Source organism: Lemur catta, chromosome 17, assembly GCF_020740605.2.
Source record: "Lemur catta isolate mLemCat1 chromosome 17, mLemCat1.pri, whole genome shotgun sequence".
NCBI lineage: Eukaryota > Metazoa > Chordata > Mammalia > Primates > Lemuridae > Lemur > Lemur catta.
Window position 1 is genome coordinate 49,852,300 of NC_059144.1, and position 17,961 is coordinate 49,870,260.

The window sequence follows — 17,961 nt, forward strand, 5'->3', positions numbered from 1 at the left end:
ATCAGCCTTGTCCATCTGCTGTGTCCCCTCCTGGCTGGGGAACCGCAGTCTCCCGTCCCTATCTGAGGTGTGGCTGCTCCGCCATCCGGGAGGGAGGGGCGACTGGGCAGGTGATTCACGCTGTGATGTCCTGTGTGAGGCCAGCCACATCGTGGTGACCAGATAGCCCTCAGCAAAATAAACAGAAGGGGCGAGAGGAGCTGAGGAATTACAACGGCTCTTCAGACCAAAAGGTGTGATGGGATTAACCGACGTGGAAAATGTCTTGTGTAGGATGCCCGGCTAGCGGGGAGGTTTGAAATACAGGAAGGGAAGTGATCAGTTTAGTCTGTACTGGGTGCAACTGCAGGACGGTCATACTGTCATCTGTCGTCATGTCAGAGGGCATGGACTCGGCGGTGGGCTGGTGGGCACAGCGGGGTGCAGACACAGTACAATCCAGCGCCATGCTGGGCGGCTAGGCACTGCCTTGGGGCAACCTCCCCTGGCAGCCACGGGCCCGGCCTCGACGCAGCTCCAGCTGTGACAACGAACGGCCAGTGACTCAGCGCGCCAAAGTCCCAAACGGGCGAGCTGGAGATGGACAAATGCAGTCAGACTCGCTCCTGCGTGTGCAGGAAGCACCGTTAGCATCACGGCTGCAACTGCTGGTCGGCCACAGCGGCGAGGGGACAGGCGTCCAGGCGAGGACAGAGGCACCAGGGCCCCTGCCCCCGCCGGAGCTCTGGGTTCAAGACCCCTGTGTCCCCACAGGTCGCTGTGGAATCCCCACTCCCGGAACCTGACTCTGATTTTGAACCTGACAGACATGGTCTTGTTTGCTTGGCCTCATTTTGATGTGGCAACGCTGACTGCAAGACAGTACAGCTGAGTCTACGCGGAGGCTCGTTTATAATCTCTCTGCCCTGTAGTCGGGGAAAATAAAAGCCTCCATTTAGACCCCGTTTGAGTCCACGGGCACATTAAGGATGAACCGCAGATCCTAATGATGTGTGGGGCTTGTCTCCCCCCGGGCTCGGCCCCTCCTAGATCCCGCTACCTCTCGGAACATTAAGGGGACGTGAGGGAAACGAATTCCGAATGCGGCTGCCGCGGAAGAGCGATCTGCTCCCACCTCGGGCTGCGTCTACACAGTCACGCCCCCCGGGAGCGCTCAGCCTGCTGTGTGCCGTGCGGCACGCGCCGTCACCGTCCTGGGCCACCTCCTCCGAGTGACCGGGTCTGGGCGGCCACCTGCCGGGGCGAGTCTACCCCCCTACCCCCACCCCGCTGGAGACTGGATGCCGCTGCCTCCCTGCTGCTGTTCAAATCTACTGGATTTTTAACTACCTAAGTTTATTTTAAAGCACATTTCCTGTAGCCATTGATTAACAACAGCCACAAAACCCCGTCAGTAGGCACAAAGTGACCGTGACTCCCCAGAATAAATGCAATGGCAGCAACATTATGTCATTGTCCAAAATCAACGTACATCCACCCACCACAGCAAATCTTCCCCAGTCCCGCAGGGGACACCTGGCAGGAAGGTGCCAATGTCGACAGTGGCCGGGGCTCGAGACCTTCAGTTAATCTGTGTGTGATCTGACCGCACTGACTGGGTGGTTTTCTTTCTTCTCTCACCGCTCAGACGTGTGTAGGAACACGTGCCGTCATCACCCACACAGCTGTTCTGGGGTGGCCGGTGGCAGAATGGCGCATGGTGGCATGGCGCTCAGGAATGAAATTAATCCGTGATCGTAAATGTGGCAAATTGCCGGTGACACCAGGAAGACAGCTTGCCTGTGATCTCCGTGGTTTACAAATCGGAAACCAGTTCCCAGTTCTGAGCAACCTGAAAACAAGTGACACCTCGTTAAGGATCAAAGTCCCAGTGTGCGGATGATTAGGGGTGATCGTTTCCATGGATACGCGACACCAGCACTGACTAGTGTTTGGCCGTGAGCACACAGGCGTGGCCGGCTGCAGCCTGAGACCCGCCCGTCCCAGGGCAGCGAGAGGAGGATGGACGAGGGGACCGACGCTGGGGCTGGTGTTCTGATGCCACCAGGAGTGTTGGTGGGAAGCAGCTACTTTCTACCCAGGGCAGCGTCTGTCCTTGCTGGGTCGCTGTTGGACAGAAGCAGAACCTTCAACGCGCGCAAATGTTGCAACGACAAGTACCTGAGACAGGGCAGGTGTCACAGGGGAGGGAGGACAGTGAGGCGGGAGCGTGGGGGGGGCTGGGCTACGTCGTGGGCCACGGTGAGGAGTGCAAACACCATTCTCAATTGTGTGAGCGGCTCCTGGGCTTTGATTCCAGCAGGGAGAGGGTCTGGTCATACGCGAAGACCACCGTACTGCAGGGAGAGGGTCTGGTCATATGCGAAGACCACCGTACTGCTGCTCTGTTGCCAGGACATACGCGAAGACCACCATACTGCAGGGAGAGGGTCTGGTCATACGCGAAGACCACCGTACTGCTGCTCTGTTGCCAGGACACTGCCGCGGGGTAACCACCCGCAGAACCCTGGTGCGCCCAACCCCCTGTGTGTTGCTCCCGCAGCCAGGGGGCCGGCTGGAGCTGGGGGTCGCGGATGGGCCTCGGCCGGTGGGGGCGGGTGCCGAGCCCACGCTCGTTCTCACGGCAGAGGCACGGTGCTGACAAGCCGGCCGCGACCCCAAAGGCCATAAAGCACACTGTTGGAAATAGTCCGTTCTCTGCAGCCAGCGGATGTGTAGCTGCCACGGTCAGGTCTGGCTGCCAGGGCAGGGGCCAGCGGGGCCACAGTCCCCCATGACTCCCAGGACGCCCAGGTGCCTCGGCCGTCACCTGCCGCGTCTCAGTGGCTCAGCAGAGCCACGGCCCTTCGGCCGCTTCTCCAGGACGCGGCCAGCACAGAACGGGTCATTGCCAGCAGTGTGGGGGCCGGTGTGACCCTCGCTGCGGATGACGCACACCTGCAGGGAGCAGGAAAGGAGTCGCCGGGCGAACTGGGCTCTGCGCCGACGGCCCCTCCCGCGGGCTCCACCACGGCCCGTCGGCAGCTGCTCCGGAAGAACAGCAGAAATCACGTCTTTGAAAAGCGCCAACATCCCCGCGCTCTGCGGGAGGAAACGATTCGGTCTCTGCTGAGGGTGCGATCCAGGCGGGAGTGAGCAATTGCCGGAGGAGAGACGCAGACAACTCGTGCTTAAGGAAGGAGCCTCCGGAGACGGGTCTGAGCACCGCCCTCATCAGGCCAAGCTCAACGCCCGTCCCGGCTCACAGAGCACGGCTGGGAGGGACAGCGGTGATCGGCATTTGCCCGTAATAGGCACGAACTTCCGGCCATCTGGAGCCAGGAAAACCAATGGACACTTGACCTTTGTCCCTCTGCCGTAGGGGAAGGAGGCCGGTGGCAGAGCCGCGGGATCAGGGTTGGAAACGGGCAGGCCAGCGGAGAAGTGTCATCCCACCGTCCAGAGCGTCCCGGGGCTTCCAGCGCCCGGGCTGCCCCTGCGCCGCGGCCGGAAAGCGGCACCCACAGTCCCGGGACTGAGCCCAGCCTCTGCCACCTGGAGGTCACGCCCTTTGCACCTGCTGTCTGGCCGTCTGTCCTTTAGACCTCGGCCTGGGCTGGAAGCCCTGAGTGGTTCCCCCCCACTGCACCTTGGCAGTTCCCATTGCCCCCGGCTGGGGGCACACACAGCCCCCGCCCTCGCCTCGGTGCTGCGCTCCCAACGGTGGCTGCCCGAGCTTCACTCGGGTTTTCTAGAAGCCAGTGGGACTGGAATTTAGGTGCATGTTACTGGGGGTAGGGACTACCAGGAGAAGAAGGGGAATGAAAGCAGGGGACAGGGGAGCCACTAAGCAAGGACATGGTCTCAGCTCGAGAGTGGCCTCGCCCGGGTCCTGCCAGGAGCTGGGGAGCAAAGCTGGGCGCAGCACACCTGCCCCGTGGCCAGCGTGGCTCTCTGGGGCTCCCTCTGGCTCTCCAGAGTCTGGGGGGGGCTGGGGGGACAGCTTCCAGAGGGGAGCAGCTGTGAGCTATTGGCAGCCACCCCCCGCAGCTGGACAGGGGTCGCCACCCAGGGACATGGGTCTGGGCCAGGCGCTCACGGCGCCAGCTTCTGCCTGTCTCTCTCTGTGATGTGTCCCCCCGAGAGAATTTCTCTACCCACCTGGAGGATCTGTATTTTCACTCAAACCATCCCAAACGTGGTCTCGAAATTCGATGACCACACTCCCTGCCCTCCGTGAGTGACTCAGTCGAGGACAGGTAGACAGTAATGCTCTTCTGTAGGAGACTCTCGTCACCAACAGGACGGCTCCTCCCCTGCAGAGCGAGCGCGGGGGTGGGGACCTGGATGTGCCTTTCTGTGATTTGCATTTGTGTAAACGCTTACAGCCCCCACCTCGTCCGCCGTACCCCAAATATGTAAGGGGTCACATCTCAGCAGCTGCTCTGCTCCCCAGATGGTGACAGCCACACGGGGCTCCTCCCAGCAGGTCACCGGCACTGCCAGGAGCAGGTCAGGGAAAGTCACAGCTGCCTGGTCCCAAGCAGGACTGACGCGATGACCCTGAGGCTGGCTCTGCAGGGACAGGCCAGTCGCGATGCCGGTGGACCCTCAGTGCTAAGGCTCCGGCCCAGGGGCACCTCCGACTCCCTCCTGCTGCCTCCCTTGTTACACAGAGAGCGAGGTCTTAAATTATTCCTGCAGCAGATTTCAAACAGAATTTCTAACGTCCTTGGCAAACCCCTTTAGTTTTGAGAATTAGCGGAGTAAACAAGGCTGCAGGCGGTGTTTAAGATGGTTTACGAGCTCCGCCGGCTCCTCGGAGGCCCCGGCTTCCTTCTGTGACCCACCACCGAGCCACCCCCGGGACCCGCACGGCTCCTGGCCCCTCCAGGAGTTTTGGGGACACTTAGGTGCCCGGCACCCACTGATGGGGGATGGTGGGACGAGGTGCGTCTCCACAACAGCCCGGGAGCCGAGGCTGGGTGGGGCTGTCGCTCGCCATGGGGAGCAGCAGGGGGGGCGCAGCCTCCAATCCGGGCCTGTCTGATTCCGAAGCCCGTGTGTGAGCGTGACATCGCAAACTCCTGTGTCAGGGCAGTCCGATCGGGGCTCAGAATCCGCGGTTGGGCCTGCGATAGCTGGGTGCTGCGGCCGCTTTCCGGGCCCCGGCATTTGTTCCTTTTGCCCGGTTTCCTCTCCCTGCACAATGCTGTGACTCCGCCCAGCGTGCTTGTGCCCGGCCACCTGGGACCCCACGACCCCTGGGCCCGGCCCCCCATTACCGTAGATGGTCTCGTCAGTGACGACCCGGCCCCCCACAGCCCGCACAGAGGCTCCAGGGTGGCCTCCTCTCCCGCACCTGCCGAGGCTCTGGCCTCTCCAGGGTCTCCCCAGCCCGGCACAAGGCAGGGCCCTGTGCATGTCCGGGGCGAGGATGGCTCCCAGGCCACGTGCTGGGGATGCTGCCCTGAGCTCCAGGCCCGACCAGCCCAGACACACCCACCCTGGGGCTGGGCCCGTGTGCAGCGTGGGGAGGGCTCAGCCTCGCGCCCGGGACACCCTGGGAGATGTCGGAAAATGCAGCCTCACTCCCGGACCTCTGAGGGGAACACCAGGTGAAATTAAACTCTTTGGGGCTCAGGAGCCCTGAAGATCCCCGAGAAACACGCCCGAGTGGAAAACCTGCGAGGGAATGCAAGCCTCAGGCCGGCTTGGAGACTGTGTTCGCCGGGCCCTGGAGGCCTTGGCTGAGGGAATTCCAGGCCGGAATTAAAATAAGCCAGAGGAGCACTGGCTTTCTGATTTTAAATATGTGAGTCTGTTAATCCGAGATTATCAAATGCAAAATATGCCCCAGCCAGAAACGCCAAGCGCGCGCTGGCTGGGGTCTGGACCCAGGACGGGTTATCCGTGCCCGGCCAGCCCGGCTGCCTGCGGTCCCCAGTGCTCCTGTTTGCTGATCCAACCTCCCCTTCTCTCAGTTTACTAAAGAAGGTTTAAGGACGCAGTCTCACTTGGCCTTGGCACAGAGGAGCTTAAAGTTGCATAAAACCCGGAGAAGCTCAGGCCCCTCCATTGTGGAAGCAACGGGGGTCTCTCCAGGGCAGCTCCCGGCGGGATGTGGGGGCGCTTTGGCCGGTGTTTCCCCGATGCCCACAGAGGGCAGGTGGGAGGCCCCAGTCTGCGCCCGGGGTCCGTCCCGCAGGAACCCGGGAAGAAGGAGTTGGAGTGAGGGGAGCAGGGAGGCACTGCCACCTTCCTCACCTGCACATCCACTGACGCTGTCATTTGTTGTCACCATTATTTGCCTAATAATGTTTTCCCTAATGTTCACAGGGGATAAAATATGGGGCAAGATTAGAGAGTTTTCTCAAATTGTTCCCTGATTTTCTAAATAGAACAGTAGCAATTCCGGTGGCAGAGTTCAGCTGAGATTCTTAAGAAAAATGCAATGGAAAATTCTATTTTCCACTTCCTTAAACACCAAACTTATTTTCTTTTATCCTATGAGATGTTAATTCTTATAATAACTGAGACCATATGTTTGCTAACTGGAGTTATAAAAAGTAGCTACTATTACAGACAGAGCCCTCCCGCGGCTCCTGCGGCCTCGCCCGGGGGGCTGCTTGAGACAGAACAGGACCGTCCGTCGCTGGGGGAAGCCGGGGACGTCCCGGGCAGTGGGTCCGGGCGGGTCTGATGGTGCCTGGAGCACTCACAGGGAGGAGGGCCAGTTTGCCACAGGGCGGGAGTCCTGCCAGGCCCGCGGGCGCGCTCCGCCCCCCGAGACCCTGCCCCGAGCTCACCTCCCGGACCCCACCACCGAGGGGGGCGTTCAGGGGTCATTTGTGGGGCTCCCAGCCCTTGTTCCCTGAGTTATTAGTAGTTCAATGTCACAGCAGTGGCCTATGCAGCAAGGTGCCAGAGGACTCCAAGCAGCCTGTGGGTCGAGGGACGGCGTGGCCTGTCCCCAGCCACAGAGCCACTGTCTGCGTTAAAGCCAAACGTTCCCTCTCTGGGGGGGACCCATCGACGTGACCCCACTTTGACTTCTGTTTCACCAGCCCCACCCTCTGGGCTTTTCAGAGCTGTTGACACCTCTGTGCCCCACGTCCTATTCCCAGGACAGCCCCTGGGAGAACCTTGGACTGCGGAGGTTTCTCTGCACTCCTGGAAGCTGGTGGCTCCCTGCGGCAGTCGGGCAGAGCTGCCAGGACCAGAGTTGTTAGGAAGAAAAGAGCTTAGTGTTAGGATCAAGCAGGGTGGGCTTCCTGGAGGAGGAGGGGGCTCTGGAGTCAGGGTCAAGCTTGGAGGGAGGAGACAAAACCACACATGTAAACCAAGAGCCGTAACAGAAGGAGTGGCTGGTCACTGCCTTCGTTCCACGGGCCAGACACTGCCGAGCGCGTTTCACAAATCACACCCCCAACCCGCACAGCAACCCCTGCGGCTAGGACTCACTCTCCAAACGTTACTAGGAGGAGGTTGGCCCAGAAAGGCTAAGCATCTTGCCCGGGTTACACAGCACGTGGTGGAGGAGCCTCTGAGAGACAGACGCGGCAGAGAGAACCGGAGCGTGTCCGAGTCCTCACCGGCCGCTGGGCTCTCAGACGCGGGGGGCCGCGCATCGCTCATTCCCCCGGGGGTTCCCGGTGCATTTGTATTCCGCGGCGCGTGGCTCTGATTTATCGCATCCCCCAAACGCATCATTAGGATGATCACACACGTTTACGAAGGCGGCCGGGCCGGAGCCCACACGATGACAGACGCCCCCACACCCTGCAGCAGTGTTTTGCCGTGATTTAGTGCTTGTGTACATCAGCTGCAGGGAAGTGTCACTTCTGATGCCCTTGTGGGGTCTTCTCCCTCTGCTGCTGATTGGCGTAATTTACAGGAAGGCTCTGAGCCCCCTGCCAGGCTGGGACTGCTTGCGGTACACACATAATTACAAGCCCTCGTCCCAGCTTCGTGTGCCGCGAGGAGGAAAGACATTTTTAAAGGAGCTATTTTAGTTGAGCTGATGAAATGCATATTCATGGGGGGCCTGGTTGTTTAGCTGTTATTGTTCAGCGGGCCTGGTCCTTGGGGACCAGACCGCCAGGGGAGACACGGGTGGGGCCGCTGACTTGGCTCTGTGACCTTGAGCTGTGTGCACCCTGCCCGTGGCGGGCCCCGGGCACGGACCTCGCAGTCCGAGGGGGCCGTCTCCCTCCTCCTGCAGACCCGCTCCGGGCACGTGTCGCACCCCTTCCTCCTCCCTCCGTCCCCTCCACTGCCCCTTGTTTCACACTTGGGGGTCTCGCCTCCTCCCACTGCATCCTGTCCTCCCCAGCCCCCCAGACCTGCCTTGCCGGGGTCCCTGCAGCTGCCCCCACCTTCCACAGCGACGGCCTCCTGCTCGGTGCTCGGCAGCGCCCACTGCCTGCAGGTGGAACGCTCTGCCACGTGGTTGTGGGCAGATGTCCTCGGGGCCGGGCCAGTGACACGAAGGAGGGTTGTGTCAGCTGCCGCACAGTGTGGATGTGGGTCTGGGGCCACCTGCCACCGCAAGGCCGTCACACCCAGATTTAAACCACCTGTGCTGCTCAAACACAAGTCACCAAGGCTCCTCAGCAGCCGTTCGCCCCATTGCCTGTGCACCCACCGTTCTTTCCTCCCCGCAGCCGCCCGTGAGGAAGGCCCTGATCACACCCACCCAGCAGGGCTGAGCGGAGGCCCGGGGGCGAATGACAGCCTGCGTCCTGGCTCCCCCATGCCTCTGGCTCGGCTGCGTTCCCCGCACGCGGTGCTAATGCACAGACGGCCAGCACAGCTCTCCCCGGCCCGGGGGTCCAGCCCCCAAACCTGCCGCAGCTCTCTGAATGGGAGGTAGGCTGAGAATTCCAGCCACCGCACCCCCAGGTCTCAGCACCCTGGGGCCCGGGGACCTCCAAGCACAGAGCCTTCACTGTCTCAGAAGCAGTCCCCATGGGTGACGCGCTGGCCCCAACTTGCCCCTTGAGAGCCTTCTGCCAAAGCAAGGACGTGCTGGCCTTCCCTGCGTCCCTGAGGCCACTTTCTATGCAGGGACCCGAGAGCCCGATCTACAGTGGCCTCAACTCGCTGTCCTTATTGCTCGTTGTGAGAAGGGAAGAGATAGTTGACGCTGGTTCTGTTTTGTGAGCTCAGTGAAGCCATCCAGGACTCAAATCCCTGATCTCCCTACTCCACCACTTGTAGTCGTTGGTGTTGTCTTCATGGCTGCAAAAGAGCTGCCAATGCACCTGCCATCTAGTCCACTTCAAGGAGTGACAGTAGTAACGATCTCCCCGTGCTTGCTGTCAGGAAAGCAAGAACATCCCCCATCTCCCCACCCCAGACTTTCCTTATGCCTCATTGCTCAGAGATTGGTCACAAACACCCAAGCTGCAAGGGAGGCTGTGACAGGCAGGGTTGCCACAAGTCCAGCCACTGTGAGGGGAGGCCAGGAAGGAGAAGGGAGCTGGGGCTGGCCCTGGGGTCGGCCACACTCCCGCACGTGCTCAAGCAGGGCAGGAGCCCCGGGCAGGTACCCAGCGTCCCGGTGTTGGGGCGTAGTCAGGATTCCCATCCTGTGCCGGTCGAGAAAACGTGCCACCCGGCAAGTGACGGATTTGAAAATCATTTTTGGCTCCGATAGTTACTAGCTACTTGTTTTTCCTTCTTTAGGAGGAAGGTGGGGCGTTGCACTTTTATTTTTAGACATCCTCTCATTAATAATTTACTTGTTCGCAGCGACTGAGCCTTCAAACGCGAAGGTCTCGTGGTGAGTCCCGTGCTCATTGCTCGAGTGCAGCGCAGACGGCATCTTGAGGCCCAGAAAAATTGCTCATGTGATAAAAACCTTTGTCATTTATTCATTCTAATACAATAACCATCTTGTCTCACATTGTGAGTACCATTATGATGACAGCAATAACGTAGGAGACAGTCATTTTTATAGAGCAAAGTTATTGCCATGTTTAGATTATCAGAATGTTTATTATGGTGCTAACATGAGAACAGATAACGGGGAGAAAGTAGCTGATACACCTGTGGTTCCCGGGTCTCCCAGGCAGCGACATGTGATTCAGCAATCGGGAGCCTCGATCACCAAGGTATTCAGTGGTGCCCCTTCTGTGCACAGCGCCACGTGGGGACGGAGGGGCCAGGGTGCCAGGCGTGGACACAGTGGCTTCATCTGAGGGTAGAGCAGGTCGGCACAGACATCTCTGGGGAAGAACTAGAGGGCGTGTCCCCGAAACCCCACCTCCCCCAGGGAGGGTTCCGCGTAGGTATCAATACTTCCGAGCTTCACTGAGTTTGTGGCAGGAAAAGTCCAGCTTTCGTCAGGCACGGCCCACCAAAGGCCACCGGGTTTGTCAAAGTGTCCAGCTGCCTCGTCCCACCCTCCTCCCTGCCCGGCGAGGGCTGCCTGGCCCGGGCAGGCTCCGGGCACAACCGGGTGCCCTTCTGCCCATCTCAGAAGCAAAACCGCCAGAGCGGCACGTGGAGCATCACACGCCACCCGCCCGGCCGTCAGCCCATCCGGCTCCAGGGCAGCGTCGGCCGGGGTCTCCGGAGAGACGGGGCCGGTGGGACGTGCACAGGGAGATTTGCTGGAGAAGTCGGCTCATGCAGTCACGGAAGCCGGCAGGTCCCAAGAGCTGCAGCTGCCGGGCTGGAGGCCCAGGAGAGCCGGGCCCGCGGTTCGAGTCCGAGGGCCGTCTGCCAGAAAATTCCTCCTGCTTGGGGAATGCTGGCCTCGTTCTGCTCAGGCCGTCGGCTGACTGGACGAAGCCCACCCACATTGTGGGGGGCAGGCTGTTTCACCCCAAGTTCACCTACTTAAACATTAATCTTGTCCAAAAACAGCCGCACGGAAATACCCAGGAAAATGTTTGACCAAACATCCAGGCACCCCATGGCCCAGGCAAGCTGACAGGTAAAATCTGCCATCAGAGGCAGGATCAGAGTCCCGGCCCTGGAAACCTGCTGCAGGGGCCTGCCCCGGTCACTCACTCCCGCCTCGTTCTGGAAGGCAGTGTCACCCTGGTGGTGTCTCACCAGTCCTGCAGCCCCTGGCGTCCACACACACACGATTTCAGTTGACGCTGAGCTCTGCAGTGTGCGGGAGAAATTGAATGTCACCGTGGACTGGCTTAATAAAGGTATGGAGTCCAGAATGAAGGAGGTGAAAGCCCCTGCTGTTCTGGGCTGACGGCCCACGACTGGCAGAATCTGCTCAATTCTGCATGAGTGAAACAATTCCCGGTGAGCTGAGGGTGTTTGGAAGGGGCTGGACTGGAGGGTGAGGGACAGGCCACTACAGGGGACACAGGGGGTGCACAGGGAGACCGGTGGCCACGGGGCACGACTGCACCGTCTGACAGACTGTGCGGAGGGAGCTGAGCGGAGGAGGTGGAGCCGAAGGCCCGGCTGTCCGGTGTGCACGCCCGGTGGGAGGTCGGGCAGGGCCTGCCAGGACCCCCCACCCACCCCCGCAGCCCGGCGGTTCTGCAGTGCTCTGAGATCTTTGCTGCCTCCCTGCCCGAGGCCTGGATCCGTCACGGGCTGGGAACACCGAGGGGAAATGCCCCAGCGGCTGCTCCGGCCGTGCGTGTAGACCCGAGACTCCGGCGTCTCGGCGGGAGCCTGGCTGGGACGGCGGTGGCTGCGTGCGGCTGAGCCGGCCCAGGCAGCCGGCGCGGGCAAGGCTGACGTCCCCCTGCAGGACCACCTCCATCCCAGGCCCGGCAGGGGGAGAGACGACGGGGCAGGGAGGACTGCGGAGAGTGGGGAGCACCTGCTGCCGTCAGGGGCGGCTGTCTCAGCTCCCGACCGCTGCTGTGGGTCCAGTGTGGACAGATGTCCCCCTTTCAAGAGGAGCTGGACGTTGAAATTCCTGCGTGAAATCTGATCTTTGAATGCCAGCTGGACTCAGAGCAACCATGACAGTGTGAACATGGGCAGGGAGGCGTGGCTGGGGCCACTGTTCACGGACCGCCCGCTCTCCTGCCTCTGCAGCAGGAGCAGAGCCCTGAGCTTCGTTTGGGGTGACCAGTCGGGGTCCTCGCCTCTTGGCCAGCCTCTGAGGCCAAGGCTTGCGGGCAGTCCCTGCCCGGGCCCCGTCTCGTGCCCATCTCTGGGTCGGTGGCTGTCACCAAGGTGCCCAGAGTGGCTGTGCTGGGCTGAGGGACCAGACAGAGCCACGAGGCCTCCGACATCCCGGGGTCTGCTCGGATGTCACAGCTCTGCCCCCTGGGCAAGACGGGGGACAGAGAGATGCCGGGGAGACGAAGCCCGACTCACAGCCGGTGTCTGCCCGGCGTCCTGCCTTCAGGTCGCTGGGAGCTGAGGCTTCCCGGCCTCGAGGGTCTCCTCAGTGCGCCGTGACCTCGGTCTCTCCTGTGTGGTGCTATTGTCGTCCTCCCCCTCCCAGAAGATGAGCAGCGTCCCCATGTGCACAGGTGGAGCCCGGGCAGGACCGTCTGGCTTAAAGCCAGTGACTGCCATACGAGGCCTCTCCCCAGGGCACCGCCACTGGGACTCCAAAGCCGTCCTAAAGCTCTTCCTGCTTCAAGAACACGCACTTGCCGCAGAGATGCGTCCAGCTTTCCCTAGATTTGCATTTTGGACCGTCAGAAAAGCTGGGATTTGGAGGCAGGAGAGACGTTTTCGAGATTGTTCAGTCCAAACCCTCATGTTACAGACAAGGAAATGAAGGGCCACCAAGGCAAAGGGACTTGCCTGGGTCACCCAGCAGGTGGGCAGTGAATGCGCATCCTGGGCTCTGAGCCTCACCACGTGGCTCCCTGCTGGGCCTCCAGGGACACCTGCCCAGGGCTTTTGTCATCTGTACGAGACCCATATTGAAATCAGAAAGAGCTGCCAGGCACCCGTTCAGCACCCGATCCTGTTGGCTGAACGCCCGACCCATGCACCCCGGGAACGCCTCCCACGTGTCACCTTGCACCTGCCTAGTGGCAAACACTGGGCACAAGCTACCAAATGAAGAAAGTTCTAATCCGTCACAAGAAGGGCAGACACCCATGATATCAGACACAATGTCCAGAACCTTCTTGATAAATGCAAAGTCGCATTCTGTGAAAGTCTTAAGATACCCTGTTCTCTTGCCCGTAAGAACTCCTGGACATGCCCGTCTTTGGGGTTCAGTCATTTCCCCAGCACGGTCGGGTAACGCGTTTACTGCATCACCTTCCCCTTCCTTCCGGGCCCACGCGCCCCCCTCACACCACGGTGATGGCGCTGCTGCTGGTGACGATGGCGGCCAATAGGATGGTGACGGAACGATGTTGGCGATACGGTGGTGGTGATGATGATGGTATTAGTGATGATGACGATGATGGTGATGATGGTATTAGTGATGATGGTGATGGTGGTGATGACGATGACAGTGATAATGACAGTGGTAATGGTTATGACAACGGTGGTGACATGAGTGCCCGGCAGTAACGCGTGAGCCTGGGTCAGGCCCCTTGGCCTCTCTGGGCCTCACTCGCTCCAGCTGTGAACGGGCGGGCGGGATGGTCGGGTGGGGCTGGCGTCCTGGGGTTTTCTCCACTAGGCCCTTAGGGGTGAGGGGTGGAGATTCCTGGGTCGCTTCAGAGCGAACAACGAGGCTTCTTCTTCGGAGGCCGTGAGGAGGGCGTGAAAGGCTGGAAACTGTAATTTGCCCAAAGGGGCCCAGGACAAACACTGGGAGGAGGCTGAGGACGGGCCGCAGGCAACCGCCAGCCCCACTGCAGCCGGGGTGAGGGCACAGCCAACCGCAGTGGGGCCTTCACCAAGCCCCTGCAGGGCCTTCCTCCTCCTCCTCCTCCTCCTCCTGCTCCGGCCCCATGCGCTCCCAGGCCCACCTGGCACTGCTGGGGTCTGGGGTGTGACCGCCCCTCCCCCCTCCCCCCTCTCCTGTCCACTCGCTTTCCTTCTCCACATACAGAGGCTCCCGACCCCCGACCCCCGACCTCCTCCCTGCCTCAGCACTGAGCCCCTTCCTGCCGCCCCCTCCCCCTGGCTGGGCCCTGTCTGCCCCAGGAAGGCCCAGGACCGCCTGGGTTTCCGGCAGCAATGGGTGGCGTCAGTCCCCTGCTACTCGTGGGCCCTGCCCTGGGCACAGTGTCCTCGCTCCATCTGCTCCTCCAGTAGCTACTGGGCACCGCTGCCGTGCCAGTCTGGGATGGGGCTGCGCTGGCATCCGAGGGCCAGAGAAGCGTGTGGAGCATCCTCGATGCTCAGAAATGATGGGGGCGGGGGTGCAGGGGAGGGAGCGTCTGCGCCGGCAGAACAGACTCAGAAAACCTGAGGAAATCCCGGTTTTCTGTCTGCGTGGATGGAGATCAGGAGGCGCGAGCAGGAGCGCGACGTGAGGCCACGGGGAGCCGCCATGCCTTTAGGGCCGTGGCCATCTTACCTCTGGGCTCCGGTGAGAGTCAGATTTTAAAAGAAAATTGCGTCTCCCGGCAGCTGTGCTCGCGGGCAAGTGTAAATCCACCTGCCTGCGTCCTGGCACCGTCGGGGCTGGGGCGGGACGGGCACGGCGGCCGCTGTCACCATCCAGAGCTTTCTACTCGGGGGCAAGATGGGAACCGCCACGGGCAACGCACGCTCCCAACAGGGAAAGGAAATGAACGTTTGCAGTCTGTCTTCCTGCGAAAATCTCTAGGTTTAATATCGTGCCAAGAGAAAGAGCCGAAACACTTCACTCAAGAGCCACATCCTGGTGGAAGAACTTGATCCTTAGATCTCAAAAGCGTCTTTTAAAATGCTGGGACAGGAACCAAGGGAGGCGTCATTAATGGCGTGGCAGAGCCCGATAACTGCAGAGCGGCCGGCACGTCGCAAGAGGCCGGTGCAGAAAGGAGAAGAGTTTGTGATATGCGAAATGTCTGCGTGTGTTTGTGTGTGTGTGCAGGTGCGTGTGTGCAAGGCGTGTGCGTGTTTGTGTGTGCAATGTGCGTGTGTGTGTGTGTGTGTGTGTGTGTGTGGACAAGACTAAGCAAACACACCCGGAACCTGCCTTCTCGGACGCCCTCCTAGCTGTGTGCCCGGGTCTCCCGCCGCCCCTGCTCTCCCTCCAGTCCTGACCTGGATGTGGGAGTCCCTCCTGTCCCCCACTTGTATGTAGATTGTACAGACATAGGCGGAAAGGGGTGGTGGGCTGGGGCCTCGCCTCCCTCCTCCCCCTTGCCCGGCCCCCATCCCTGGGGCCGTTTGTTTAAAGAGAATAATAAAAGAATTTTTTTAAGTGTATAATCCCAGAGGAAGAGGGCATCACTTACGGACAGAGCTCTGATTCGCTGGCAGGTGTGCCAGGCGAGGGCAGGGCTGTGTCCCTGTGTCTGTTGGGGGCCGGGCACAGGGTGCTTTTCCTGGACCGAGTGAGGCGCTGCTGCCCCCTGCGACGGGACAGGACAGCTGCGGCTGGCTGGGGGGGCTGCACCCCCATGGGAGGGTCTGTTCCCATGGGCAAGCCTCTCCCGCCCCTGGGGAGATGTTCGCTCTTCCGGAACCTGGATGCTCTTCTGGCTTCCTCCCTCGCGTGCTTGGGGAATAGACCCCCAAGGTGTTTGCAATGCAAAACCACACATGGTGACTTTTCTCCAGTTTCAAGTTCATTTGAAATTGGGCAAATACTCCTCCGAGGGGGAGATTCTGCCAGAATCCTTCACTGCGTCCGGCCCTTTCTGAGTCGAGCGCGGCCTTCCGCGGCGGTCCCCGGGTGCACACCATCGCCGGGCGCCGTAAGTTATTTTAATGCAGACATCACTTTAAACTAACCTTTCGCCATCTGTTCCGTCCTTTAATAACAAATGCAAACGAGCATAACTCTCCGCGGCACCGTAAAGCGGGAGCGAGGCGGGGACGCCTGTCTGTGATTCTTATTCACGGCCCTGCCGCCCGCGTCGCTGGCGTTTTCCTCGTTTGCCAGACACAAATCAAGGGGAAAACTGCTCTCCCCCGATCCGGTGGATTCACTCGCTCGGTATTTCTTCTTAATGTGGTAAACTGTGGGAGAATTCGGGGCATTCTGAGGCGCACAGCGCCCACCGCCCGCGGGACTCCAGCAGCTGCTGCCGGAAGGCCCTGGGCACGCGGCAAATGTGCCGACGGTCAAACTGTAATGAGATTTCTTTGCAAAAAAAAACTTTAAATATGTGCTGGTTTTTTTCAGCGGTTTCATAATTAAATTCCGCTATGAAAGATGGGTGGCACGGCCAGTAAATCAGAAACGTCGGTCCGTGGCCACGCTCACCTCCTGTCCCCAAAAGACTACACCGGCTCGGACGTTCCCCTCGGCCCAGGGCACTTGCCGAGCCCCCTCTTAGCCCAAGGTCAAAGCTTCCAGACCCGCCACCCCTGAGCCTTTGCGCCCGGGACAGGCCGAGCTGGCCGGCTCGTCACGTGAGTCCCTCCCTTCCTGGCTCTCCTGCGTGGGTGGTGACTCAGCCCTCCTCCCGGCCCACTCTGCAGACCTCCTGCCTCCGCCCCAGAGGCCTCTGCCGGAGTCACACTCGCCTGCGTGGCCCGCGTCACCACAGCGTCGTCACCCTCACCGTGAGGTGACGACTTCCTCCTGTGGCAGCATTGCTGTCTTGGTGGCAGCTGTGGGGACACCACACCCACGCGCTTAGTAGGTCCCACTCTAGTGTCACCAGGACACGCTGGTTTGGGAAGATTGTCCTCTGTCGGCTGAATCTTCCAGGAGCTGGCGTGACCTGGGGGTGGCTTGCTCCCTCTGGGACGTGACACTGCATGGGGTGCCCTGCAAACACGCAGAGGCTCCCGTGATTGTCACTGGCTACAGACACACGTCACCTGGCACGCGGCCACCTCACGTTTCTGACATGAATTCTGCTCGGGCGTGATGTTAACTTGCCACGTCCCGCCTGCTGGATCCTGGCTGGGCCGTCACACCGTGTCGTGTCGTGTCGTGTGCGGGTGGCGAGTGGCGACCTCCCCCCGCCCCCTGTGAAACGCAGAATGTCACACCTGTCTGCCGTCTCTCCGTTGCTTCCCCCAGTTATCTGTCTTCACCAGCTTCCTTTGGATTTAGGACCCTGATAACCATCGTTAAATTGTTTTCTAAACGATTAATAGCTTCTCCGTGAAATGTATTTGAATGTTTGTGTTTAGCTCTGAAACCGCAATGACCATTTTCCGTGTTGAGAGAGTTCTGAGCACCGGGCGCTGTTCGTTTCTGGTCAGAGCCCCCATTCGTGAGACCCTGATGTCCAGTCACCTTGCAGGGGACAGAGTCGCATCTTCCGGTGCCTCTGCCAGAGCAGCAGGAGAGGGTGTTTTCTTGGTCTTCGTGCATTACACACGGGGGAGAGCTTGGCGAGGCGCAGATCTGGGGTCACGGGACAGATCTAGGGGTCACGGGACAGATCTAGGGATCACGGGACAGATCTGGGGTCACAGCTCCGGTGCTCGCCCTGTTCCCTTGCTTTGTCCCCGCCTAGGCTTGACAGCAGAGTGTCAGCTGTTTTGAACGATCACGCCTGTTCTCCTCTGGCTGTGCCGTGGATCTGTGCTGGCGTCCCGCGCTGCCCGTAACGTGCCACAGCCTGTGAGCTGTGGCCCGGGCCTGTAGTGGTGGCACTCAGTCAGCCCTGGGCGCTGGCCGTCGTCCTCACAGTGGTCACGTGTGAGGAGCGCGAGGGATGGGACGGTGTCAGGCGCGGCTGCCCCCTGCTGCAGGTTGACCTCCTCCCGCTGTGCTCCTTCCAGATCCGGTCCGACAAAGACAACGACATCCCCATCCGGTACAGCATCACGGGCGTGGGCGCCGACCAGCCCCCCATGGAGGTCTTCAGCATCGACTCCATGTCCGGCCGGATGTACGTCACTCGGCCCATGGACCGCGAGGAGCGAGCCTCTTACCACGTGAGTGTCGACGGCCAGGGCGGGAGGCCGGGCAGCGGAACCGGGCCAGCCCCAGCCCCGCCAGGCCCTGGC

The 17,961-nt window shown here is 60.7% G+C and overlaps 1 protein-coding gene across 1 annotated transcript in view; it reads left to right on the top strand.

Annotated features, from left to right (window-relative positions):
• CDH4 (cadherin 4) overlaps positions 1-17,961 on the top strand; it is a 342,817-nt gene that overhangs the window by 276,778 nt on the left and 48,078 nt on the right. The window contains exon 5 of the mRNA XM_045528912.1: positions 17,734-17,889. Coding sequence (XP_045384868.1) covers positions 17,734-17,889 — 156 coding nt within the window. The remainder of the gene's footprint in view (positions 1-17,733; positions 17,890-17,961) is intronic.